Source organism: Puma concolor, chromosome C2 (genome assembly GCF_028749965.1).
Source record: "Puma concolor isolate L17-30 chromosome C2, mPumCon1.1.hap2, whole genome shotgun sequence".
NCBI classification, from domain to species: Eukaryota; Metazoa; Chordata; class Mammalia; order Carnivora; family Felidae; genus Puma; species Puma concolor.
The window spans coordinates 36,934,079-36,960,932 of NC_141675.1; the positions used below are offsets into that span (position 1 = coordinate 36,934,079).

The 26,854-nt window shown below is 43.4% G+C and overlaps 1 protein-coding gene across 13 annotated transcripts in view; it reads left to right on the plus strand.

Annotated features, from left to right (window-relative positions):
• Nucleotides 1–26,854, plus strand: part of ZBTB38 (zinc finger and BTB domain containing 38) — a 172,678-nt gene that overhangs the window by 78,756 nt on the left and 67,068 nt on the right. For 4 of the 13 annotated variants that reach the window (XR_015240013.1, XR_015240011.1, XM_086674415.1 and 1 more), the window contains one exon: nucleotides 15,090–15,188. The exons of 1 other annotated variant lie outside the window; for it this stretch is intronic. Coding sequence is in view for 2 of the 12 variants with exons in the window: in XM_086674413.1 (XP_086530539.1) it covers nucleotides 25,033–25,158 (126 nt within the window). In the remaining 10 variants the exon portion in view is untranslated. Of the gene's footprint in view, nucleotides 1–320; nucleotides 684–11,442; nucleotides 13,554–13,906; nucleotides 14,248–15,089; nucleotides 15,189–23,143; nucleotides 25,159–26,854 lie in introns of those variants that run through there. 8 more of the 13 variants (XM_086674417.1, XR_015240012.1, XR_015240014.1 and 5 more) reach the window with 8 other exon arrangements.

A 26,854-nucleotide genomic window follows, 5' to 3' on the forward strand; every position in this document is an offset into this window, starting at 1 on the left:
TTTGCCTCTGGATGTTTGCTTTTCATCACGTTCAAAATAGGATTTTACCTTTTTTTTTTTTTTAACAAAGCCAAAAAAAAAAAAACCCTAAAAACAAAAACAACAACAAAACTCTGCTACCAGATGGTGTCTCTCCTTTCTTCTTGCCTTTGCTGTCTTTTAAATAATGTATGTTGTATTGTTAATTAATGTGAATATCAAATTAAACACTTGAAACTTACATATTTATTATGCAGGTAGGAGGCAAGGTGGAATCTATTTTTAACTCGTGTGCACTCCATGGTGTGCACACAAGTTGGTTCTCAAATTTGTATTTTCAGTGCTGGTATCAGTGGTTTGATTTTCAGCAAATGTGACAGTGGCCTTTGCAGTGGTCAGCTCCGGGCTTTGAACTCTCAGAGGAGGAAGGGGAAAAGAATTCAGCACACCACCTCCTTGGTTGCAGCCTCAGAGAAACCTTGGAAGAGAAACTTCTTTTTTCAATCCTATTTTCCTGTTGATAAATTCAGTTCTCGTGATCACAGTACATTCAAGCTGTTCTGCGTATGATTTTTTTGTGTGTGTGACAATTGCATCTAAAACTTGTGAGCAAGAAGACGGAGAAATCAGTTGGTCTCCATCGCTTTACATAAAAATGGCTGAGTGTCTTGTCATGCTAGCACTGCATTAAGTGATACACACAGGTAGGTCGAAATTTGCATGTTTTATAGATTTTTTTAAGCCATGCAGCAAGAATATTAGAGGGATTAAAATATGACTTTCATAATGAAAATTAAATAAGACAGCTGTAATTTTTTGGAGGGAGGGTATTAAATTGGATAGGCTTTCCTATTCAGATACTATATCAATGTATAGCTTTGCTAAACTTACAAAATGATTCTGCTATAAAAGTGAGCTGATTCCTTTTTAAAAAATTATATATATATGATAGGTGTGGCGCCATTAGACAACAAAAGAATTTTTTGAAAAGTCTGTTGATTCAGCTCCATTTTAGCTTGAAACTAAAAATAAATGGTTTTCTTGAGATAATTTTAAAGAGCGCAAACAAGCTTAATAAGAAACATTTAAAATATTTAAATTTTAAGAAGCGGTCTTTAAACGTGTTATATGAAAGATGAAAATAAAAACTTACATGCTTCCAAAATCCATTTTAGATAATATACAGGAACAAATATACTATTGGTTTATCTATTATTTGGAGAGATGAGGAGTTGCAATTTTTAAAGGGGGGTGGTGGATATTAAATATAGATGGCCCTGTTAGAAGAAAGAGAGCTTCACTGAAAGAAAAAGAGTCCCTAGAATGGTTCATTGCAGACCATACAGCTATGGTTCTGTAAGTACCAAATTCTGCCACTTTTCAAAATAATTTCATGGGCTCTTTCCTTTGAGCTTAACTTCCGAAATATATTTTAGTTTCAACTTAACACTGGGCCAGAACCTGTTTCCTTGGTAACCAAATCTTATTTAAAAATGCAATAACTGATATGCAAAAGAATGTCTTAAAAAAAGAAACAAATGGTTAATGAAAACTGTACAGTTCTTTTTTCCTCCCATATAGAGTCTGCACTGGTTTTAGACGTTTTTAAATACGGTCTTCAAGCCTTAAAAATTAAGCCATATTTCTACACATATAGAGAAAGCTTGCACAGGGAGAGCTTTTTTTTCCCCTCCTTTGTGCTCAGTACTTTCAAAAATTAAGGTTTTTCTTTGTAACGTGCTCCAGAATGCTGGTCAAGGTTTGTGTACAAAGGTGTAGTTTCATTATCACTGGTTCACCAGCGCCCCTGAAACAAAAGGCATCTCAGAAATTCTGAGAATCAGAAAATGCTTATGCCCTTGTTTTCCCCGATCCCTCCATCGGTAACCTCAGAGCTCTGGGTAGAGAGGGACCGAGACCCAAGCCCACCCCCCCAATGATAAGTGCACATCGAGCCTTTGTGGAAACGTCTTTATAGATGTATTAATAGGAAGATACTGGCAAACCTGAAACCTCTCTGAGGTTTACTCCAGTGTGAAGAACATTGAGACTCAGAACCCTCTGTGTAAATAGCTGCTTTATTCTAGCAGTTTGCCCGATATTCCAAAACACTGTCTGTAAAACCAAACCTCTAATGGGCTAAAGGTTTGTTGCTGCTGTTGTTGTTGTGTTGTTTTGAGGCCAACTTGAATATTTTGCTTGGAGTCTTTCTCTGGCTCAATGATATTAGAACATGATTCACCTCATAGTGATTTCGTTCTTTGGGCTTGCCATGAAATATCCTTCCTGCAATACCTTTTTTTTTTTTTTTTTTTTTTTTTTTTTTTGGCTGTTCGGGAGCCATTTTCCTTCTTGCCTGTGACTTAAAATGACTAAGTACATTTTGAATATAGCATCAATCAGAAGATCATAAAATCAAGGGAAATGTAGGACACCTGATTCAGTATTGCCTATTTATTTTAGTACCAGGAGCATTAACAGTTGCAGTAGAATCAAGCTAATTGTCATTCGCTCTCGAGCAAATAATGAGCCAGGCATTTGTAATTAAAACACTATTGCTATTCAGAAAGATTACAACTACAATGTCTTCCATTTTGATAGGCCGGTACAAATTAATCATTTTGAACCTATTTGAATCTTAATCTCAAGGTTAGATGGATGCAATGGAATTGTTTTACCATAAAAATGAATGCCTGATAGATTCAACAGTGTACTTCTTCTTTATAAAATGTTGGTCCTTTTATTGTTAACTCAAGCGTGGTTGCGTCATCTTGTAGATTTTCATACCTAATGATTTTTTGTGGCATTATTCATTTATGGTGCTCTTGGTCTTGCCGAAAAGAATTTTAAACACATTTCAAGGAGGTTGAAACCCAAGTAAGACTGTTGGGAAGTATATTGTACCATTGTCATTCTAATAAATAGACCAGCGAATGGAAGAATAATTATTATTTATTACTTTGTTGTGTTTCGCCTTAATGCTTTGCCTTCATATTTCACAGAAATATTTACAAGGCACAAAGCTTTTCTAAACTTACCCATTTACAATTATTATTGGATCTCCTAGTCTAGCCAAAAACACTTCCCGATGATTGCAGAGATGGCATTTATGCCCTCTCATTGCCTAAAAGGCTATGCTTAACCCATTTACACTTTTGGCGAAGGTGTTTATACCGGGCAGGCCAGAGCAGGTGCGACAAGAAGAATGTGCAAACAACTGCCTTTGTTCTCACCAAAACAAAATGAGCAAATCTGTGGTTTTCTACCTGAATGATTTATAGTCTCCAGTTCTCTACTCTTTTTCTTTGGAGAATAGGAAATGTTTTTCCAAGCCTTAACTCAGTGAGACGACCACGGTTGCATCTCTTGCTACTAGAGTGAGCTTGATCTACCTCAACGAGTTCTGTGGATCCCCCCGTAAAAAGACTGGTAGCCAGACCCTGTTTTAGAGCTGGTTGGTAGGGGAAGGAGGATCAAGAAAAAAGATCTAGCACTTATATCTTTAATACTAAATCCTGCTGAAGCCTTTGAGTTCCTACAACCATGTCGTTCATTCTAACAGCTCCCTTCCAGGGGAAATGCTGTTCTTAACAGCTTTGTTGGTAATGAAACATTCGACAGATTTATTGAGCACCTACTACAAGCCAGGCATTTTCCAAAGGCTGGAAATATAGTAATGAACAAGAGATCAGGGCCTGCTTCTTATGGACCTGCCTCCAATGGAGAGGAATGGTGGGGGTGGGGAGCTCAAAAATAAATATGTAAACAATTAAAGTAGACAAGCACAAAGGAGAAAAATAGAAATTTAAAAAGCAAGAGTGAAGGACTCCTGGGTGGCTCAGTTGGTTAAGTGTCTGACTCTTGATTTTGGCTCAGGCCACAATCTCACAGTTCATGGGATTGAGCCCCATTTTGGGCTCTGTGCTGACAGCAGGGCACCTGCTTGGGATTCTCTCTTTCCCTCTCTCTCTGCCCCTCCCCGGCTTACACACACACACACACACACACACTCTCTCTCTCTCTCTCTCTCTCTCTCTCTCTCCCTCTCTCTCTCTCTTTCTCAAAATAAAGAAACAAACTTAAAAAAAAAAGAGAGAGCAAGAATGGTATCTTGGGAGGAAGAGAGCCACTTTCGAATGATTGGCCAGGAAAAGCCTTCCTGAAGAGGTGGCATGTAGGCTGAGACCTGCCTGCAGGGTGAAATGGACCCAGCCAGGTGATGTTCTAAGGGTACCATTATGAGGCAGAGGAGGCTCATGCTCAGACTGCAAACTCCTTTCTTTGTGGAGCTGCTGCTCTAACAGAGCCAGGTCTGACGACTTTGCAGGTTCGGCCTTACATAGGTCAGCTTCCTCTTATGTAGGTAGGTGGCTGGTCTTAGTCAAATTCCCAGGATGCAGTGCCAGCGAAGTCACTACCTGTGACCCAGTCCCAACCTGAAACCACCTAACAAGGTGCCGTGGTAGTGATGAAAGGCTGGCATAGATTTAGCGCTCACCCCAGAAATCCCCAGCAGAAAGGATTCTCAGAGCTTTGTTTTTTGTAAGAACTCCGGAAAGTAAATACATGGCAAAACATTGAGACAGTCGTTTCCTTTCACTTTTTCAAAAGCACATGGTGGAAGGATCAGTCCCATACCGCCAATAAATTGTCTTTGTGCTCTAGTGCCTAAAACACTTTAGTTCTACAGGTCACTTTGCCCAACAATGGCTTTCTAAGGACCTCACTCCTTGGTGTGGTGTTTCTCTATTTGAGCAAGTAATACTAAAGAAATTCTTTTTAAGAACCTCGACTCTTTTATGCCTTTTAGGTTGATCTGCTGATGAAGCTCTGAGAACAAAGGGATAGCTTTGCTGTATAAGTTAGAAACCATAAGACCCTATGAAGCCTTCAGAATGTGTCAGAGGCATCTTCTAAGATTGATTTACAATATAGTGGGGTTTTTTTTAAGTTTTTATTTTTATTTATTTTGAGAGAGAGACAGAGAGCAAGCAGGGAGGGACAAAGAGAGAGGGAGACAGAATCCCAAGCAGGCTCTGCACTGTCAGTGCAAGCCTGACTCGGGGCTCGAACTCATGACAATGAGATCATGACCAGACCAGGAAATCAATAGTCAGACATTCAACCGACTGAGCATCCCTAGTGGGTTTTGCTTATCACAAGTTAGAGGTGGCCTGGCTGACTCCTTACACTTTGTTTGGTTTTGACTGGCTCGTGAAACTTTCCACTGCCTGAAGACTGTTCTAAACCTTTGTGGTAGAGTCTTGCCCACGAGTGCGGGAGTCGGCTTCACTTCCTCGAGCATCACTTGTTGAGCATGTACTGTGTGAGAGACACCGCTCCAACCCAGGCAGAATGGAATGTGACATGAAATATCCCAGGAAACTTGCATCCAGGTTCCTACACAAGGCTAGCGCATTGTATGGACAGGCACAATTGTGTGTCCTGTCTGTTCCAGAAAGAAATGAATGACATGCTGTTCTCTTAGTGGCCTTTTATACCGTTACCTTGGAGGCCAGCCTTCAGTTTGGGGGCATTTCAGCTGATGGCAGGGGGGCTTCTTCCTGGGACTCTATATCTCATCCTCATCACCTTCCCAAGATGTCTTGGCTCCTAATAAGCCACCGTATGTCTGGCTGCCCTGCTCCAAGCTGGTCTGCCTACATTTGCCAGGTGACTTCAACAACGGCTGCCACTCTTTTGCATTCATGAGCAGATGTTAAGTTGAGAGGCCCTTGAATGCAAAAATTTGAATTTGTGATGCAGGCAAGATGCTTCTGCCTTTTTACCTTCCCTGTCTGACAGTGGGGGTCTCCCTGCTGTCTGTCCTGCAAAAAGGCTTGACGGGTAACAGGTATATCAAAGACCAGTTGCCAAAGCTCATGTCTCTGTTAGGTGATCTCAGTGTGGCTCTGCTATGGCCTCAATGTCTCATTGACCAGAAAAGTGTTCTTTTGATCTTGTAACTCATTTTGCATCCTTTTCCTTAATGCTTTCCTTGCTTCTGCAGCTTCCTGCTTAGGGTTCAAGACTAGCACTTGGGTCTACACTCACTACACTTGGCCTGCAGAGGGAGTTTGTTTTCTGGTTCTGTTTTGTTTTAAAATTGCCAGTGTAAATATTATTTCTGTGTTCATGAAAAGCTGTGAGAGCTTTCGTGATTTTCCTTATATAAAACAATAAACCTCTTCCTTCCCCTGTGGTCATTGCTGCCAAGTGGATATTTTGAAATTCCTTTTTCCTTTTTCCTGCTAAAATGTTCTACCCTGACTGAGGCCTTGCTCTAATTAAGGCCTAACAGTCCTGCCCATCTTCCCCAGCGCGGAGCATGACGTGCGGAGTGCCTGCCCCGAGGGCCTTACAAGCCAGTGAGACGAGAAAACAAAAGCCACCAGCTGAGAATGTGGTTAAATCCCAGAAGGGCAGTGCCCTTGTAATTTTTTCCCCCTTTTCTCTTGTTTCTTGAGCTGTGGAAGGGAAGAGGGGAGACTTTAGTAGGGAAAGAGAGGGGCTACAGCACTGAAGGATTCTCTAGAAACTGCAGGCTATTGCGGAAATGATGTGGAAGAGAATGGGGTGGTCATTTAGGAGGCGAAATGGGGTGATAGAGGGGACTGCAGACTGAGAGGGCTGCAGAGGGACTGGTGGGGGCAGAGGAAATAGGAGGAGACAAAGGGAGCAGTCAGGAGGCCGCAGGTAAACAAAAGGAGATGCTGCTTTGCCTACACTGGAGCTGGGGGTGCAGGGTCCAAGGGCCAAAGAGCGGAGAGGGTGTGCAACTAGAAAAAGAAGTCTAAAATGCAGGCTGCAGGCTTGCGGTATAGGGACTGGCACCATGATGTTCTGTCTGGCTTCCATGGTGATGTTGCCCTTGCGGCTTAATTGTCCCATGTTGGTTAGTACAAAGAGCCTACAGACTGACATCCTTAAGGGTAATTTATCCCAGAATTTTTATGAAGTCTCCATCCCAAGGCTTCTATTCTCTATCTTGAGAATGTCAGAGAGCCCCCCACCCCCTTACCCCCATTGCTCTGCTAGATCTGGATTGAATTTTAAATGAAATAAGCAGACTTCTCACTGCGTTGTGATCTTCTACAAAGCCCAGATGAGAGATAGATCCAAAATACCTGATTTAAGCTACAGATATTAGGAACTGTCTCCCGAAGTCGTATTGCTCATAACAGGCATGCTGCTCTGTTTTTGGAGCCCCCCCCCACCAAAGCCTGTCCTTCCTTGTTCTTCACCAGCTTATCCAGACCCTGATCTGAGTGCCAGTGGTTACTCTCACGGAGTCCCTTGCTCTGTAGGAGGACCACACCAGCTGGTGTGCCACCACTAAGTGCGGTCATCATCCCTGTACTTCTTGCTTAGCTCTTACACGAATGTGAATCACAGACTTCAGTTGCTGTGTGGACCTTAGACACACTTTTTTTTTTGTCACTGAGAGAACTGTGGCCCAGAGACGTTGTGACTTCTCCAGGTCACTTGGAGAGTTAAGAGGCCATGCTTGACTCCTGGTCCAGTGCAGTTTCTACAATACGCTTCTTTTAGGTCACAGGGAAGCCCAGTCCTAAAGCACAGATAGTAAATATTTTAGGTTTTGTGGATTGAGGGACAATTGGGGATACCACATAGGTATTTATATAACAACAGAGAAAGCAAATGAGCTTTTTTAAAAAAATTTTTTTACGTTTATTTATTTTGGGGAGACAGAGAGAAACAGAGTGTGAATGGGGGAGGGGCAGAGAGAGAATGAGACACAGAATCCGAAGCAGGCTCCAGGCTCTGAGCTGTCAGCACAGAGCCCGTTGAGGGGCTCAAACTCACAAACAGAGAGATCATGACCTGAGCCGAGGTTGGATGCTTAATCAACTGAGCCACCCAGGTGCCCCTCTATAAGCTTTTTTTTTTTTTTTTGACAAAATTTAATAATATATAATATTAAGTATAACAGTAATAAAATATGCACTGCCCTGCATTAGATATAGAAATGAATGACGGTGGCTATGTCCTGATAAAACTTCACTTGTGGACACACTTTCAGTGTTGAATTTCATGTAATTTTCAATGCAAATTGGGGGCCCTTTGGCCAGTCCAGTCCACATGTGTGTTTTATTTGTTAACAATTTTATTTTTTTTTATTTTATTTTTTTTTTATAATTTTTTTTTCAACGTTTATTTATTTTTGGGACAGAGAGAGACAGAGCATGAGCGGGGGAGGGGCAGAGAGAGAGGGAGACACAGAATCGGAAACAGGCTCCAGGCTCTGAGCCATCAGCCCAGAGCCTGACGCGGGGCTCGAACCCACGGACCGCGAGATCGTGACCTGGCTGAAGTCGGACGCTTAACCGACTGCGCCACCCAGGCGCCCCTATTTGTTAACAATTTTAATTGAACCAGTTACAATATTTCCATTTTCCAGTTTTTTTAATTGCTTCTAATCATAAATTCTTCTCATTATATTTATATTGTTCTAAATATAAAAGTAATATATACCTACTGTGAAATAATTTGAAATGTTGACATTTTGGCATGTATTCTTTCAATCTTTTATCTATGCATGGTGATTTTTTTTAATACTTGAGATAATATTTTGTAGACAACTTTGTATCTTCTTCGCATTCACTTAATATCATGTCACTTTAAGGCCTTTCTTTACATAATCTTTTAAAACTTTATTATGAAAATCTTGAACCTTAATGGAAGGGCCAGCTTAATGAAACCCCATGTTCTACATGAAACCCAGCTTCTACAATTCTCAATGGCTGGCAAACCTCATTTTATGTAATCCTCTCCTGCATTATTTTGAAGCAAATCCCAGACATCACATCATTTTATCTCTAAGTATTTTAGTATGATTCTCTAAAAGACAAGGATACTCAGAGAAAGCCCTTTTGCTTAGCCAATAAATTCTGAAGTATGTATGGGCAAAAGAGAATAATGTCTGCAACTTACAAATGGTTCAGGAGAAAATTAGGTAGGTAGGTAGGTAGGTAGGAAGATATGAGTAGAGTGTATATAGGAGGTTTTTTGTACTGTTCTTGAAATTGTTCTATAACTTTGAAATATTTATAAATAAAAAGTTTTTAAAATGTAAGTTACTAAAAGAATACATTTAAAAATGTGACTTATTGAGAAAAATAACCGCAGTATCATTATCATTGCCAACAAATAATAATTCTTTAATAACATGAAATATCACAGCATTTCTCCTAATATGGCCTAATTTGTCCAATTGTGTCATTAAAAAAAATAATTTACTTATTCAAAGCACAATTCCAAATAAGGTCCTTACAGTACAATTGATATTCCCTTAAATTCCATTTAATTTATTGATTTCCTTCCTGCTTTCTTTCATCCTTGCTATTGCTATAAAAAAACTGTTGAAAAAATACTATTTGACCTGTAGGGTTGTCTACAGTCTAAAATCTGATGACTGCATTCGTTGGTGCTGTTTTCCATGTTCTTCTGTTGCAGAAATTTCCTGTAAATTGATAGTTACAGCTGGAGACTTGATCAGATTCAGATTCCTTTGTTTGTTTGTTTGTTTGTTTGTTTGTTTAAGTAGTCAACATTTCATAGGTTTTCATATAAAAGTCCTGATTTTTGGCTTCATTGGGAAATTCTGCAGATCTGGCCTTCCCACGTGGCAACAATTGATCTGGGGCTGGGTAGTAACCACGCTTATTTCCCACTTAGGTGGGATATGAATTATTCTGCAGGCCCCAGTTCATATTACTTCTGCCTGGCTCCCAGGAGCCTTAGAGCCCCTGTTCTAAACACTGCCTCTTCAGGGGCTTTGGTAGACTTCTCAGCGCACCATCACAAGAGGCCTTTTTAGGAATGTGGTAGAGATTAGAGAAGACGATTCAGACACGGACTTTTTAAGATGCTTAAAGGGAAAAGATAAGCAGCTACATAAAGGGAGGCCAAGTGATAGAAATTTGGTGAGTGCCAGGATTCGGGAAAGAGAGAAGAAACGTAAAACAGATTAACAAAGTGCTGCAAATATGGGAAAAAGAATGAGTTATAGATTCCTAACCCATGGCGGGAAACTAAGGAAGGAAATGGGTTTAAAAAGAGACAAACTTGAGTCTTTTTATACATTATGATAATATTGAAACCTTAAAAAAGGGAGAAAGAGAGAGAGAGAGAGAGAGAGAGAGAGAGAGAAGGGGGCAGTAAATGTTACATTGGTCAACAGTCCTAAATCAGAAAATGCAAGCATGTAGTTGTAGCATAGCAGAAATCATGTGGTGATTAAAGGAAATGAGGTAGAAAACGAGGAAAGCCTCCTAGAAAAAGCCACTGGAAAAGGACCGGCAGCCATGGTTTGGAGATGTTGAAGAACTGGTAGACATTTAAGAGGAGAGGATCTTGAAAGTCTTAGAATTTTTTTTTTTTTTCGGATTTGCAAATGTATTGAACTAAAAAGTATAAAGATATAGAAAAACAAATCACGTTTAGTTGTTTGGGGAAGAGAACTTAGAGAAAAGAATAAAAGCTTTAGAGAAAAGAATAAAATCATAACAAGTTGGGATGTTCCTGGAAATTTCCAGATAGTTCCCCTTACTCAAAAGAATGATTAAGAGAGAGAATCTGAGACTGGTTATGAGGAAGGGTGGAAAATTTTGAAGGACAGGCTGATTATGTAAGTTTTCGGCTGTGGTGTTCAAAACTGTTGCCATGATATTTTAGTTATTAATAACAATTTGGGGAAATCTCCTTGCTTCTGGAGAAACATTTGGCTCTAATGAGAGAGAAATGCCACTGTTTGTGAATTCCCAAGTGGATGTAAGGAGCCATTCACTTGCTAAGCCTCTTAGGAAAGCCAGAGCCGATTTCACCCTTAACAAGCTGTTGACAGTGTCTGATCAAGGTACCACCTGGAACATGTTAGCAGAACAGAAAGTGGACTGTGGAGTCAGACCTGTGTTTAAATGCCTTTATGTCACTCGCCATGTGACCCTGGCAGCTTGCCCATGGAAAATTTCTAGGGTGTGAAGGATGCTGTACATATGTAGCTATGATTCTTACTGCTTGGATGGTAGGAACGTAGAGCTCTGAAATAATTGCCCTTCCAGCACTAGCATCCACAACAGTTTACACTTAAAAAGCACTTACTGTGCGCCCAACAGTATTGTAGATACTTCACAGGTATTATCCCATTTAATTATTTAAAAGCCCTATTAGGCAAGTGTAATCTTAAAAGTAGCCTCATTCTATGGATGAGGAAGCTGAGGCTCAGGGAGGTTAAGTAATTTGCCTAAAAGCCACACAGTGAGTGGCTTTCTAAGTGACAAAGGTGGGCTTCACACCCGGGCAGGCAGAATCCAAAAGCCAAATTGCCTTGTTCTACCATTTCCCATCTCCCAATCTTAAGAAAGCACAGACAGTCATGGCTCACACCGGCACTTTCCAACCGGTGGTTCTTAATTCACATGCTTCAATTTTCTTGGGGGGGCGGGGTGGTCGCCAAATGATTTTCAGTTTCCAAAGGCCTCAATGGAAACACATAAACTTGCAATCAGACCACAAGTTTCTTTAGGTTGGAATCCACCATTAACAGTGGATTGGCTCAAGTTTTGTAGAAGCTCTGATCGGTGGTTACTTACACAAAAACATTGCAGGGTTGTTGTTTTTTCAAGTGGGAAGATGAATCATTAGTTAATAAACGCAATTTAGTGGAATAGATCTTTCTAAACATGTGGCCTACAGAGAAAGGCTAGAGGGTACTTGGCTTTGGGAAGGTCGGGAACTGCTCATGTACATGTGTGTGCATGTTGCCCAAACTGCCCGCCTTCAAAACCCTGCCTTTATTTTTAAATTACACGAGTCTTTAACTTGACTTCAAGTCAATATATTTTCCTTGATTACATAAAATGTTATGCTGGCTGTGTATTTAATATTGCAATCTCCTTTATTCTTCACCATGATCCGGTTCTTCAAATATAGGCAGGTATGGAGATGCAGAACTGCAAACACTGTATTCCAAGCTGAAAACAGGATAACTGTAATGCCCCCGATTTCGAATCCGAGAGATCACCAAGGAGCCGATACCGATGCAAACATACGAGGGTTTATTTGCAAGCTCGAGCTTGGGCCCAAGTATACCCGACACAGCGGAGCAGGGACTTGGACCCCTAGGTTAAGAGGCGTAGCAGTTTTATAGGGGCCAGTGGCCAATGAGATTGTAACACACACAGAAAGTTGCATAGTCGTGTCAGTCCACACGCAGGTGGCCAATTGAATTACAATTTACCCTATAGTAACTGTTTGAACTAGCCTATCACTCTGGTCAGAATTGGCACGCAAGTTTGGCGGGGAAAAGGTGGGTTTAAGAATTGGCGCGCAAGTTTGGCGGGCAAAAGGCGGGGTTTACATTCTTTGCTGTTAGGGGTTCTGCATTCCTATATGAGCCGGTTTCCAGTAAGGGTGTGCTCAGCGGCTTGACCAGGGTGGGGGAGTGTCTTAAGCAATAAGTAGGTCACGTGGGGGTTATACATGAGATGGTGGGTGTAGCACAAAATGGAGTTAGTCTTGCTCTGCTTGTCCAGGGGTAGGGGATTTTTGTTAAATTCCTTGGGTCCCACATAACAGGCTTTTGATCCTTTTAACTTGTAACCTTGCAGTAAATCTTTGCTAGAGAAAAATTTAAAGTAAGACTCATACTACCAAAGCGCGGGGAACGTGGATGAATTTTGTTACAAAATCAAGCCAACAAAACCTGCGCATTACTGCTCCATCCAGGCTGATAGCTCCACAAGGCAAGCTTGTGGCAGGCCTGGGTAAATACTTTCTCAGGAGCAGTCCCCGAATCTTGGAAGAAAGATCCTAGCAGACAGTCGGTGCCCTTTATTCGAGGAAGAGGACTGGCTCTTTTCCGTGAAATGCTTTTTTACACCACGTTGGGAAAAATCTATCTAGGCCTCTCCTGACAGCCATGGGAAAGCACAGGTGACACCCTCTTTCTGAGAATTTGATTACAATAAAACTGCGCTCGACTTTCTCCGAATCCTGCCTCTCTGCAACGTGCAGGGTTTGGATGCCGTCTGGGACCTCGATCTGGAACCCAGGGGCCCTTCTGCGGCCCCAGGCCTTGTTCTGATAGGCTCAGTGGCCCTTGGCCCCCTTAACGGGGTTGTCTTTGGGCCGGGTTCCTAGCTGTGTTCTCCCTTGGGAAGGAGGTGGAGGCCGCTGCCTCCCTGGTGGAGTCTGGGGCCGTCGTAGTTCCCCACCCCCAGCCCCCACCCCGCCGTCGCACCAGGTAGGGTCTGGGCCTCGCGGGGCCGTCGTGAGTCCGCCGCTCCCCTGTCCCGCCGCCACCCTCCCGAGGCCTCGTCCTCCGCGCGGCGGTTCTCCGGGCGCCCCGGCCCGCGGGCTGAGGGTCGGGCCGACCTCTTCCAGCCAGGTCGCGTCCGCTACCCCGCGCCGGGGGCGGGCCGGGGCGGCAGAGCCGAGCCGCCGGCGTCCATTTTCTGGGCGGTGCTGTGTGGCGCAGCGGCCGGACTCGCGGGTCCGGAAGAGCCATGGACCCCCAGGGAAACGCGCTCGCGCCGGAGCAGTCGAGCCCTGTAAGTGCCACTCGCAGGGTCTGTGTGCGTGGCTGGGTGGGCGAGGTGCGGCCTGCGGACGCGGGGCCCCGGGCGCGGCCGGCCTGACCCCTCCTCTGCCCAGGAGGGAGCCCCGAAACCTGGCTGGCAGAGGGTGACGCAGAGCCGTGAGCTCTGCAAACGCTGGAAAACCGAGCAGCTGCAGAGACCTTGCGTCCGCAGGTGCCCGGACCCGGGGGCCTGCGCCCCAGCGAGGGAAGGGGGTCAACTGCAGAGCGGGGCAGGTGGCGCCGCATCTAGTGGCCCAACTGCGCGGCTGTGCTAGAGGGCGGGGGGGGAGGGGGGGGTGGCGAGAAATGCGCACCCAAGGGCCGGGGACGTTATGGGCTCAGGTCCAGCAGGCTCAGGAACTGCGCTGACAGTCGCAGCTCCCCTCCCCCGGCCTGCGACTGGGACCCCAGTCCTGACCGAACGGGAATCTGATGATTTTCTTGGTTCAGCACCAAGCCCCTGAAATTGAATGGGACGTGCAAAGGCAGGGCCCTGCCCCCAGGGGTTTGCAATCTCAGCCTCTTACTTCTGCAAGTAGTTAGGTCTGTTCTGTTGGTACAACACAACCGCCCGCGGTAAGCTGCTTCTTTGCAGAGTATATAATAAATCACCCGAGATTTCAGTCTGTCCGCGATTCCACTCTATAAGTCCTTCTCTTCTGTAGGTAAGTGACTAATTGCATTCTGGACTTTGGCCCTAATTGAATATTCCTTTTAAGGATCCATTATAAATGATATATGTTATGGTGTCTTATACATATTTTAAAGGTTAAAGACTTTTCTCCTAATTACGAAGCTCAACTCCTCCAGTCAGGTTGGCATGGTTAAAAAGAAACATAGGAGGATTTAGTCCGTTGTTTCAGAGAAACTTCTGGTGAAGTACTATATGTAAGTGTAGTGTTTTTCCAACAAGAGTAGGGACCCATTAGAAGATTGTGGAATCAGTTTAGTGCGTTACCGCAGGAATTTTTTTAAAGATATAAAACACATAATCCAATATGGAAAAGAATTGGATGGAAAATATCAGAGTGCAATGCGTATAGTAAGTGTTGTTTTGAGACTTTGGGGTTTGTTTATATAATATAATTTTTTAAAACGGTGAGTCACTGTCAAAAGTTTTTAAAACCCTTATTTACAGGTTAATAACCCAGGCTTTGGAATCAAATGAACCTGGGTTTACATCTCAGGTCTAACATAAACTACCTGTGTGACCTTGAATAGATTCTGTGACCTCTTGGAGCTTCTTTTTGTGTAGCCGTAAAATGGGGGATGTCTCCTACATCAAGGGGTATTATGAAGACTTTATGAGGTCATGTATGGCAGTCATTTTGCTCAGTGCTTAACTTATAGTAGGTGCTCAATACACATGCTAATGATACTTACTGTTGTTGAAACATCAAATCCTGGCAGCCAGTCATGGGACGTTGTACTTTTTCTTTTTTTTTTCTTTTCTTTTCTTTTCTTTTCTTTTCTTTCTTTCTTTCCTTTTTTTTTTTTTTTTTTTTAGGTCTTGATGTGGAGGAGATGGAGGACTCAGAACCAAGAATTTCCAAGTGATTTCTTCCAAAGCACAAGAAACTGTTAGTGCTGGTGTGTTCTGACTGAGGTAACTGAATTTGCATCTCTCCTTAGTGTGTATGAAATAAGAAACGGTTTTTCTGAGGGACTGAAGGCCTCCCAAGGGGCATATGATTTGTGCCAGCGATCCAGTAGATTTGGGGATTGCAAAATGACGACACTTCAGTGAACTGTTATTAAGGAGACATGACGCGTGAGGCCCCTGTGATGCAGGGGGAACTAAGTGAAACGAGGCTTCAGGACGACTGGTGTCTTGTTCCAGTTCTGCCAGTGACTGTTGTGGGAGTTTCTGTAAATCTCTTCGTAGATCTCTAGCTTCTGCAGACCGGAAGGGCCCGCAGACATCATTGCGGCCCAGAGAGTTTAAATGACTCTTCAGGGTGACCCAGTGGGCTGGAGCAGAGGCAGGACTGCACCTTGGATCTCAGCTGCTCGGTCATGCGGCCAGCTCCAGGCTGCAGGGTGAGCACCACGCTAGGCACTGAGGGCACAGATGTGAAGCGCCTACCTCCAGGACACTTGCAGCGTGTGTTGTCAAGAACCGACAACCCAGCAGAGTGCCCTCTCTCTCTCTCTCTCTCACTCTCTCTCTCTCTCTCTCTTTTTTTCTTACTTACTCCTCACAATACCCCTACAAGGTAAAAAAGAACAGGTGTGAAGGATTAAAGTATGAAAATGCAGACAGGTCACGGAGGGCTTCGTATCTCATGCTACATTTGTGGTGTACATTTCTGAATGCAGAACATGCTGCTAGGACCACAGAGTTCAAGGCAAAGTGCTTGCCCATGAGGAGCTTGCAACCTAAACTCCAAAGAGGTAGTCAGATGGTCAGTACCTGATGTTCACCCCTGCTTCTCCAGCGGTCATAGTGGGATCTGTGATAGGAAGAAACCTGAGTAGCTGACATATCACAGTTCTTGCTTCTCAGTGCAGTTTTTCATTTTTTTCAAATTTAACATAAACTTCCATCCAACTATTAAAACTTATACTTTCGGGGCATCTGGGTGGCTCAACCAGTTGAGCATCTGACTCGTGATCTCAGCTCAGGTCTTGACCTCACAGTCATGAGTTCAAGCCCCGCACTGGGCTCTGCTCAATGCATGAAGCCTCCTTAAAGAATAAAAATAAATAAACGTATACTTTCAACTTATAAACGACAGTAAGGTCTTCTCCAGATTAATTCATTGATTTGTTCATTCAACAAATGTTTCTTGAGCTCCCACAAGGCACGTGGCTATTCAAGACCAAACATACTATTTTTTTTTTTTTTAATTTTTTTTTTTTCAACGTTTATTTATTTTTGGGATAGAGAGAGACAGAGCATGAATGGGGGAGGGGCAGAGAGAGAGGGAGACACAGAATCGGAAACAGGCTCCAGGCTCCGAGCCATCAGCCCAGAGCCTGACGCGGGGCTCGAACTCACGGACGGCGAGATCGTGACCTGGCTGAAGTCGGACGCTTAACCGACTGCGCCACCCAGGCGCCCCTACTACTATATTTTTAAAATCATGATATTAGTCATGTTCAATCTTTTAGCAAGGAATTGTTTGTCCAACTGTTGGAGATTTGTTATTGTTAACATGCTGGAATATCAGCTTCAAGAATGTTCAAGATTGACTCCTCAAGGATATATAGGTCTTTTTAAAAATCTTGAAATCTTAAGAAAGGAATTTCTTCTTTTTAAAATTTTGATTCTGCCGTTACTGTCACCTGCTTGTAGAAGTCTTTTATCTGTGCACTTAACCAGTAGACATAGAGGAAAGCAGTTTGGCAAGGGGGCTTTCTTTGACTTGAAATTCTCCCCTCTTTAGCTTTTTTTTAAAAATTTTTTTTTAATGTTTATTTATTTTTGAGACAGAGAGAGACAGAGCATGAACAGGGGAGGGACAGAGAGAGACGGAGACACAGAAGCTGAAACAGGCTCCAGGCTCTGAGTGGTCAGCACAGAGCCCGACGCGGGGCTCGAACTCACGGACCGTGAGATCATGACCTGAGCCGAAGTCGGACGCTTAACCGACCGAGCCACCCAGGCACCTCTCCCCTCTTTAGCTTTGAAGGCTACCCAGGATTATGAGTGTTCAAAAGCAAAGCAATGTAAGAGCTACTTTAATTTACAGAGTAGAGTTAGAGATAGCTCCAGTAATCACATCAAGCAACAGAAATCAGTTGTAAGTCTTGACTGCTCCTTGTAATAAACTTAACTCCAAATAGAGCAAATGAGATGTTGAATGTGAATGTGCTTTGTAAACTTTTAGGAGTTCTATAAATGTTACGCAGCAAATATTTATTGAGTGCTCACATGAGTACGTCACCGTGCTAGAGAAAACAGATTCAACAGATCTGATCCCTTCCTCTCAGGCCCTGTGATGTAGGTGAGGAAGTAAAATATGCAGAAATAACTGTGTGGCAAATGCCAAAAGATATAGCTTGGTAATTTGAAAAGGAAGAGGTCTCTTTTTCTCCTAGGAGTCAAGGGATTCTTTCTTAAGAACAGGCATTTAAGCAAGTCCTTGAAGGAAGCGGAGTTTCCATCAAAGAGACGGGGAGAAGAGATCATGGAGCATGTTCAGGGAAAGGTAGTGAATCAAGCTGAGTTAGAACTGGCCTATAGAGGCATCCATCCGGTGGGAAATAAAACTGAGAACATTCAGTGCCAAACAGTACGGTCTTGAATGTCAGACTGGGAAATACGAATGTATTAGCCAGTAGGAGTTACTGAATATATTTGAACAGCTATGCATCAGGGGCATGCTCTTGTGGGTAGCTCATGGGGAGATCAATCAGGAGGAAAGGCAGGGCAGACACCGGAGCCTTGAAGACCAGTGAGAAAGCCTCCACAGTCCACCAAGGAAAGGTGAGAGCGGGAGAGGGGAAGACCTAAAATGGGCGATAGCAGTGAAATGGGAAAGGGACAGATGCAAAGGAGAGAATTGACATAATCTGGCAGTAGAGAACGAATAGCTAAAGCCGCCCCTGAGATTTCCTAGGCAGTGCTGCCCACGAGGGAAACTTCAGAGGTGGGAAGGGGTTGCATTTGAGAGGGGCTGAGTTTGAGGCGGTCACATCCCCCTGACAGATAGGGCCTTTGTGCTTCAGAGGAGGGCCTGGGCTAGCTTGGGAGTCATTAAGATACAAGAAAAGGTGGGAGGAGAGATTTTCTAGAGAGAGAATATAGGGAGGCAAAGGCTGAGAAAAGAAAGAAGGATGAAGGGAGGACCTAGAGGATGAGTCTGGCAAGAGAGCAGGACTCCAGCAGCCAGCAGAAGGGGGTTCCTGGTGGAGGGAGAACGGAAGTACCAGATACTGGGGGGTGGGGGCTGGCCTCAGGATGGCCACTGGATTGACAAGGGCTAGATCATGTTTGTGATCTTTGTGAGATGATATGACTTGCAGAATGAATATTAAATGGTTTCATTTCTAAGAGTTGGTAGCTTGCACAAATCAAGAATCACTATTAAATTTGACCCCGGCAAGGCCCAAAACACACTTCTGATTACTAAAATTCCAGCTGTTAAATTTGGTTTTGATAGTAGTCATACACTTTATTCTGTTGTGAGCAGGCAGACCAAAGAATAACCGTCGACAGAATAAATTCTTCAAAAGCTCCCATTTCTGTTGATACAAGAGGTTTTCTAAAAGTAATTTAATTCTTTTGCCTTTTACTAAAAGGGTATTGTATGATGTATGTGTATGAGAGACAAAGAGTGAGAAAGAGTATGTATGTGGTGTATGCGTGTGTGTTTTCATGGGCATATGAGCTTAATACAATGGAATGAGAAGACTGGGGTCAGATAAATCTAGTTTCACAACCTCACCGGGCCATTTTCCAGGCTTGTGACTTCAGAAAAGTTATGTCTCAAAGCCTAACTTTTTCCATCTATAACTCAAATAAGATTATTTGAAGATTGAGTAATATATAATTTGGTCAGGATCGTACCATAGCAGGCAGTTAATAAGTGTTGATTCCTTTCCTCTTACAGCCTTGTATAGGTATGTAAATGTCTGTGTAATATGCATCTATACATAAAGCCTTATCCTTATGATTCATTTTAATGTGTTGATTTTATCACTGAAAGAGCATTCCTCCCACTGTAGCTAATCTATCCTGTGATAATTCAAGTGATTAGCAACTTAATGGATACGATTCCACCTGGGGAATTAAAATGTGGGTTCCCAGGCCCCTGACTCAGAGATTCTGATTATTTAGATTTGGGGAAGGGTCTAGGAATCTTCATTTTATTTTTATTTATTTTTTTAACGTTTATTATTTATTTTTGAGAGAGAGAGCGAGAGAGAGAAAGACAGAAGAACGTGAGCAGGGGAGGGGCAGAGAGAGAGGGAGACCCAGAATCCGAAGCAGGCTCCAGGCTCTGAGCTGTCAGCCCAGAACCCGATGCAGGGCTCGAACTCACTAACCGTGAGATCATGACATGAGCTGAAGTTGGACGATTAACCGAATGAGCCACCCAGGCGCCCCACAGAGATCTTCATTTTAAACAGGCAGTGCAAGATGAGGATTAACAAATGCCAGTTTCTAGGAAGCAGATGAAGGGAGAGACCTGAGACTTGATATACCGGTTTCAGATCCATTTTCTATCAGAGATATGTCTATTTTCCAGTGTTTTATATTTGTATCATTAATGTTTATGGTTTGTATTTGTAATAAGATAAAAACAAATGAGTGCCAGATAGTCAAGGGATGCTAGCATTTGCACCCCACTGTCTCTGTCTGCAGCACAGCACATCCACAGCAGCACGGGGTGACATGCCTCCCAGTCAGCTTCTCTTCCTATGGAGTCAGTGGTGACACCCTGTCCCTGTGCCCAGAGTTTGCAAAAGCAATGTAACTTTAAGTGTAGTGGCAAATAAATAACATATTTAGTGGTGGCAGTAAGATGTATCTTAATGTATTTTTCTAGGGTTGATAAACATCTCTGCCATTTGATTACATTTCTCTGCCTGTCTGCATCTTGGAATCATATAATTTTTAGGCTAGTTCACATCGCTCGTCTATCCCAACGTCACTTAATCTATGAAAAAATAACTGATCCTGTATTTCCTCCTAGTCCTAGTTGTTTTGTTTGCTTATTCACAAGAAGGGATCGAGACATATGTATATTGATGTTTAAGCTATGTATAGAGAATATAAAACATATTCGATTTGTTCATATTGAGTTGTTCTTTGTGCTCCTTGCACATAATTTAAAAATCAGATAACTGGAATATGTTTATTAAAATTATCCTTTTATAATGCTGTTGGCATTCTGTTGATGGTTTGCTTTTGGAGGTTGCCAGTGGCCTGGAGCCTTCCTAGAGTTTCTCTGTCTGTTCTCATCATGCCCAAGGGGAGAAGACAGAGCAGTTTTCATGAAGTGAATTCTATACCTTATGTGCAGTATTTTAGCCATTGTATTAGAACCTCAGAATAACCTGGCATGATGGAAATTGGGGCAAAGAAGCTCAGTAGGGAAGCTGATGAGATTTTCACACCCTGAGGTTTGATTCCAAAGTCCATCCTCTCTCAGGGGTAGGGAACACCCAGTTGTTTCCCCAGCCATATACAGAGAGTATGAAATAGATCCGTGTTTCTGATTTTAGGTTGAAGACTTAGAGACCCTTGTCCTTGATATTATTGTAACCTCAGAATTTTTTACAAGAAGCAAGTGGAGCAAAGCTAACATGCAAACTTGAAATTGTTCAATAAATACTACCTATGTGCCAGGTGTCAGATTAGGACCCCACACTTGTGGCAACCTCCCTGTCTCCCTCACCCCTGTCTCCCTCACCCCTGTCTCCCTCACCTATCCTTATCTACTATCCATGTGCTGCTGCAAGCTTTCTTTTTAAAGTGAAAACACCAGTGGATTTCTACACTGATAAGATCCATCAATTTGTGTCTTTTTATAGCTGTTACTGTCCCTGTGCAGGGCTGAATGTTCCCAGAGTCACTGTGCCAGTTGAACGTTTAGAACAGTTCCTAGGGGGATTGCCCAGAGGTGTTCAGCAAGTGTTTGTTGATTATCCTCTGAGGCCCTGAAGCCTAAGGTGGGGAGAGGGAAGGAGCCCAGAGCCCTGCATAGGGAGGTTGGGGGAGACAAAAAACACCATGGTGTGAGAGACCAGACCAACCAGGAGGCCTAGGACTTGTCCCCGTGACCCACTGAGCCACCTTGGGAAGGAAAGTTGTAGAGCTTTGCTGGCTTGGTTTCCACATCTGTAACCATAGAAGGTTTGGCTCAGTGATTATTGAGGTTCCTTCTAGCTCTAAGATGCAGTAATTCTGTTCCCTCTCCAGCAGAAAAATAGAGGTGCTGGGACAAGCGGGTAGAAAGGGGAGACAAGAGTTAACTCTGTGTTTAAGGTCTTCCAGGGATCCTGATTTCAGAGTTCCATCTGACTGTCCTCATAGACAGACTAGTACCAGCCAGAGTTTGGGTTCTGCTTTTACCCTCTACACTTTTGAGGCAAGTGTATGAATTTAAGGGTGGGAGATTGTTTGGGAGAAAATTAAGATTCTTACAAAAAGACAGAGCCTGGCTAGGAATCAATCAAGAGATGATAAAATAGGAGGTAGGGAATCATGATTTTCAAATTTCTTTGCTAGAAAGAACCTCAGAAATGAAATAGCCCAACCTCCTCACATTCTAGATAAAGAAATAGGAGTCCAGGGAAGTGCTAGGACTTAACTCAAGATCACACAGCTAGTAGCAAGCTGGGAACAGAACCCAGTGACCAGTGCCCAGTCCAGTATGTTCTCTGCAGAAACAGGTGGGTCCTGTCTTAAGGCAGGTTATAAGGAGAGCAGAAGATGGCAATGAGCAAGCAAAGCGTAAAGAGAGGCTGAACCTGTTCTGTTGGAGAGCGGACCATAATGCCTGTTGGGCTTCTAGTACACAGTAGGACACCATGACGCAAAACTTCCATCCTGTTGACCAGTGGACTCTTGTCAATTAAAGTAGTCGAGAAATTTTCTTTTTAAACTGGGAGAGGCAGAAGGTGGTTTCCTTTTTTTTTTTTTTATGTAGTTTTTATGCCCAGTGTGAAGCCCAACACAAGGCTTGAACTCATGACCCTGAGCTGAGATCAAGAGTTGGCCACTTAACCAACTGAGCCACTCAGGTGCCCCTGGTTTCCTTTTTTTAAAGCGTTTTTTTCTCTCTTACTCCAGTGTAAATTACTACGCTATAAAATAATTTAATTTTGATAGGAATTAAATATTTTCTGAAGGAATATGAAGAGGAAGACCCAGTTTGCACTGGCCATTTCAATGCCTGTGTTTTGCTGACTCCTTTTGCTGGCCGCTTTTATACGTGTGTTTATCCTATGCTGCTTTTTCATGAGAAACCAGTGGCTATTTAAATCCTAGAGGAGCATCCTGAGGTTATTTCAGCAATCTGTGAAGGCAGGCTTTGTGTAAGGTGAGATAGATGGGAGCTGTCACTTCCTGCTTCGTGAGTTGGATATTGTTTCTAGGCCCCGTTTTGTCTGTGTTATTTTTCCTGTTCATGTGTTAGAACAACTTCTGATTATTTGTAGAGTTGTTTACAATTAGATAATAAGACCACCAATTCAGTAAAGACAAAGCAGAATTTCTTATCTTGCCAGGCAAGAGACCCAAACTTGTATGCATTTTCACATAGGCATAGAGATTTCTGATTAACTCTGATAGAACATTGATTCACTTCTAGACCAAAGTGAGGACTTCCTTTTTTTTTAATTAAAAAATTTTTTTCTATTGTTTATTTTTGAGACAGAGAGAGACAGAGCATGGGAGGCAGGGGAAGGGCAGACACACACACACACACACACACACACACACACACACACAGACACTGAAGCAGGGGAAGGGCAGATACACACACACACACACACACACACACACACTGAAGCAGGGGAAGGGCAGACACACACACACACACACACACACACACACTGAAGCAGGGGAAGGGCAGACACACACACACACACACACACACACACACACACACACACTGAAGCAGGCTCCAGGCTCTGAGCTGTCAGCCCAGAGCCCAAATGGGGGCTCGAACTCACGAGCCATGAGATCATGACCTGGGCCGAAGTCGGACGCTTGACCGACTGAGCCACCCAGATGCCCCCAGGATTTCCTTTTTTAAAAATCTACTCAGCATTCTGGTCTATCCCTGCCTATACCTGTTTATTCTGGTCTTGTAGTCCCTGACATGAGCTCAAAGAGCAAGTCTTCCCAAGGTCCCAATGCTGTCTTTATGCTCATGGGTGGAAGCAGTTAGGACTGTCTCACAGCAGCCAGAGTCATACCTGCTTCCTGGGTGCCTGCTGCAGAACCATATTTTCTACCCTGTGTTCTGCCCTTACCTTGGACTGATGTGAGTTCCACCTATGCTTTAATGGGAGGACCACCTTGAGTCAGCAGAAGGCACTAGGATAGATGGAAACAGCAGTGAGGTGGCAAAGAAATGAAGCCCTGAATGGGGTTTTACTCAGACGTTAGAGAACTGGCCTACCCTGAGTGCTGTAAATAGGGTTAAAAAAAGAACGTGACCTTTGAAATTTTTCCTGTCAAGGTCTAGCAATTCTGGAGTTTCTGTAGCCACTATACACTGTAAGTTGACTTTTTGCACCGAAGCACCGTTAATTACCCGGGAAACACATCTTTTCTTAAACGAGTATACGCTACAAGAGTGAGTCTCTTACCCTGTTTTGTTGTATTTAATATTCTTAATATTTGGTTTTGGTTTTGACATTTTCAGGAAATCACTCAAGAGCTTTTTGCCACATTTGAATCATCAGCTATTTTAAGACTTTCTTTTCTATTTATTGTTATGAGTTTCTGATAAGATGATTTGCGCGTCTTTCTATTTTAGGAAATCCTTTTTGAGGACTTTTTTTTTTTTTAAATGAAGTTTAAGTAGGAGTCTTACCTCTAATCCTAGTAGCTACCTTACATTAAAAATGACCTATTTCTTCGCCCCATGAGGTTCCCTTGCTTAGGGAAGATAAAAAAAAGTCGAGTGATTAGTCATTGTGGCGTTCCACAAACAAATCCTTTGGAGGCCATGATTTATGTTACTGATCGGGGAAAAAAAGGTTATATCTGTCTCTAGACAATTACTGTCGTGAAAGTTAAGTGCCGTATATTCCCAGAAGGTCCCCCGAGTGTCCTGTTTGTTGTGTTCAGGTTTCCGAACCCGGTGGCCATTTTCTGTGAGTTTGAATCCCTGTGTGAAGCCCCTCCCACTGTGGAGTCTATGAGCATTTTGTTTTCTAAAATGAAAGCACAAGCAGAAACTCGAGCTGTTCTGCAGAACAGCCTGTTCTTCAGATTTTTTTAGATCAGTATATTCAAAAGCATAGTTTTTTAAACAGCCTGTTGTGGGTTTTTATCTGCAGCAGGTTTGGGTTTGTTTGGAGGATTTTACTATTTTTTTTAGTGTAGACAGCTTATTTATCGCTGTAACTGCTCTCTGTTTCCCCCCAGATACTTTCAGTCAAACAGGTGAGCGAGGGGGGAGGGAACTATTTTGATACTTGACTACCGCCAGAAACCTTCATTCAGTTTCGAGTTAGTTTCTTTCGGTGTGAGATTGGCAAAACCTCACTGGAACTCTCAGTCCCTTTGATATTCCTTTCTCCTCCTGCCTTTTCCACCCACCAGTTTTCCCCAGGCAATTTCTTTTGTCTCAGCCACTGTGTGTCCATTTGTGTGACCAGCCAGAGTTTTTGTAGCATTTTCACGGTACAGAAGCTCTTGTGCCTCCAGTTGTACGCCAGACCTACGGACAGGCTTGCTTGACAGCTCTCCCAGTCACCTGTATCTCGTGGACCCAGGGAGGAGGTGACTGTTTCACAATCCTGTGCCACCTCGGGGATCTATGCTGCCATGCCTGGCCTCGCTCCGGAGATTGCAGTGTTTCCAGTGGTGGCTTCAGACTGGAAAAATGGGAGGTGGAAGAGAAGTCAAGGAAAACACAGGAGGAGGAAACGTGTGTGCAAGGAAAGTACGTACATGGATTCGAATATGTGAGAGCTCGGGTCCATGAAAACGATCCCTGTGCATTGGCATTTCACCAGGGGGGAACATGCTGTGGACTGCAGACTGTGTGTTGACAGTGGGGAGCAAGCGTGGCGGAACAGGGAAGAGGCTCAGCAGCTTTTCTCCAGGAGGTCCCCACTGGTGTCAGAGGCCAAAAGGATCAGCTCTGCACCCCCACCCCTACGCCCAGGGTCTCTGGAGCAGAATTTGCTTCCTTGGGTTGATTACCATTGTTCTGTTGAGCACTTCGCAAAAATTCCCTGGAGCCACTTGTGATCTTGGTAGATACGCGTTATTATGTGGATCCCACTGTTTGAAGCCCAGACTGCCAGGTTGTCCAGGCTGCATTTCTGTGTCTAGCTTTTGGAATTGTTATTTGTGTGATACAGTGGAGAAGCACGGTGTCATTCAGAATACTCTGACCCAGGAAGGAACTACTGGTAAAAGCCTGTGCATTCTCAGCAATTATTGCTTCCCTCACTATATCATCTGCTAACGATGAATATGGAAGCTCTTTTGGAAAGGAAAGCAGGGTGCCTCCAGGAGTATGAATCTGATTTTGAGGAGCTAGAGTTGACCTTGTGGTTGACGTGACTTTTGAAGCAAAGTGAAGAGTTTGATATCTGCCACTCTGCCCCCTAGGATTCATATATTAAGAAACTTTCCACTTGGGCATGAACAAACTGGAGGGATCCTGAAGAAATATTGTGTGACCCAAATACACTCCATGTTAAGGCTTCTCACCACCTATCCTTCATTAAGATGGAATACTTCAGTAGTTTTGGAAGCTTGGATACTGATACCTCACCATATAATTTTTAGGAGGGCATTGAATCACAGTGCAGAGATGGAAACGTTATAGGCAGTATAAAACTTTTAAGTGATTTCTACTTAGGTTATTATAGATTAGGGTCTAAAGTTCAGATACATATGGGGGCAAGAAGATAATATGAACGTTCAATGTGGGCTGGGTGTAAGAAGATAGAATAGTGAAATTGGGGCAAACCGGAGGCTTGAAAATTTTTTTAAGTACTGGAGGACCAAATGAAACATATCGACAGGCTGAATTCAGCCTCCGGACTGCTTGCCTGCCAATTATAGAGCCACACCATCTGACTCAGGCCACCAACCTGGGTTTCCTCAGTGGCAGCCTGCCCAGTCTTTTCTTGCAGAGCATTGGGACTGAAGTTCTTTAAGACCCATCCCAAGGAAAGGTCATGGCCATTGAACCTTCTCCATGTCACAGCAAATAAGGGAACCACTTTGAATATAAACGGTATCTGGTCTCATACTGGCAAAGCTATTTGTCAGTAGAATCAGCAGCAAAACACAACATGTATGTCCAAGGACGTCTGGGGGACATCTTGAGAGGCATCAGACATAGCAGCCTTGATTAAGCTGCCCAGTGCTCACTGTGCCCATCCCAGGATAGAACAGGAAGAACCCACCAAAAGCAGCCACTCCCTGTTCAGGCATGTTCCTCCCGAGGCAGCTGAATGAAGCCAAGACTGCAGAGGCTAACCTGGCTGGCATCAGGCCATGGGGTGACAGTGAGGGACAGCAGGCATTTCATGAAATAGTCTCTAGCATTGACTTGCTTAGCCCAACGATGCTTTCTGAAATATCAAGCATTTAGCTACTGCCTAGCTAGTCCCAGACCG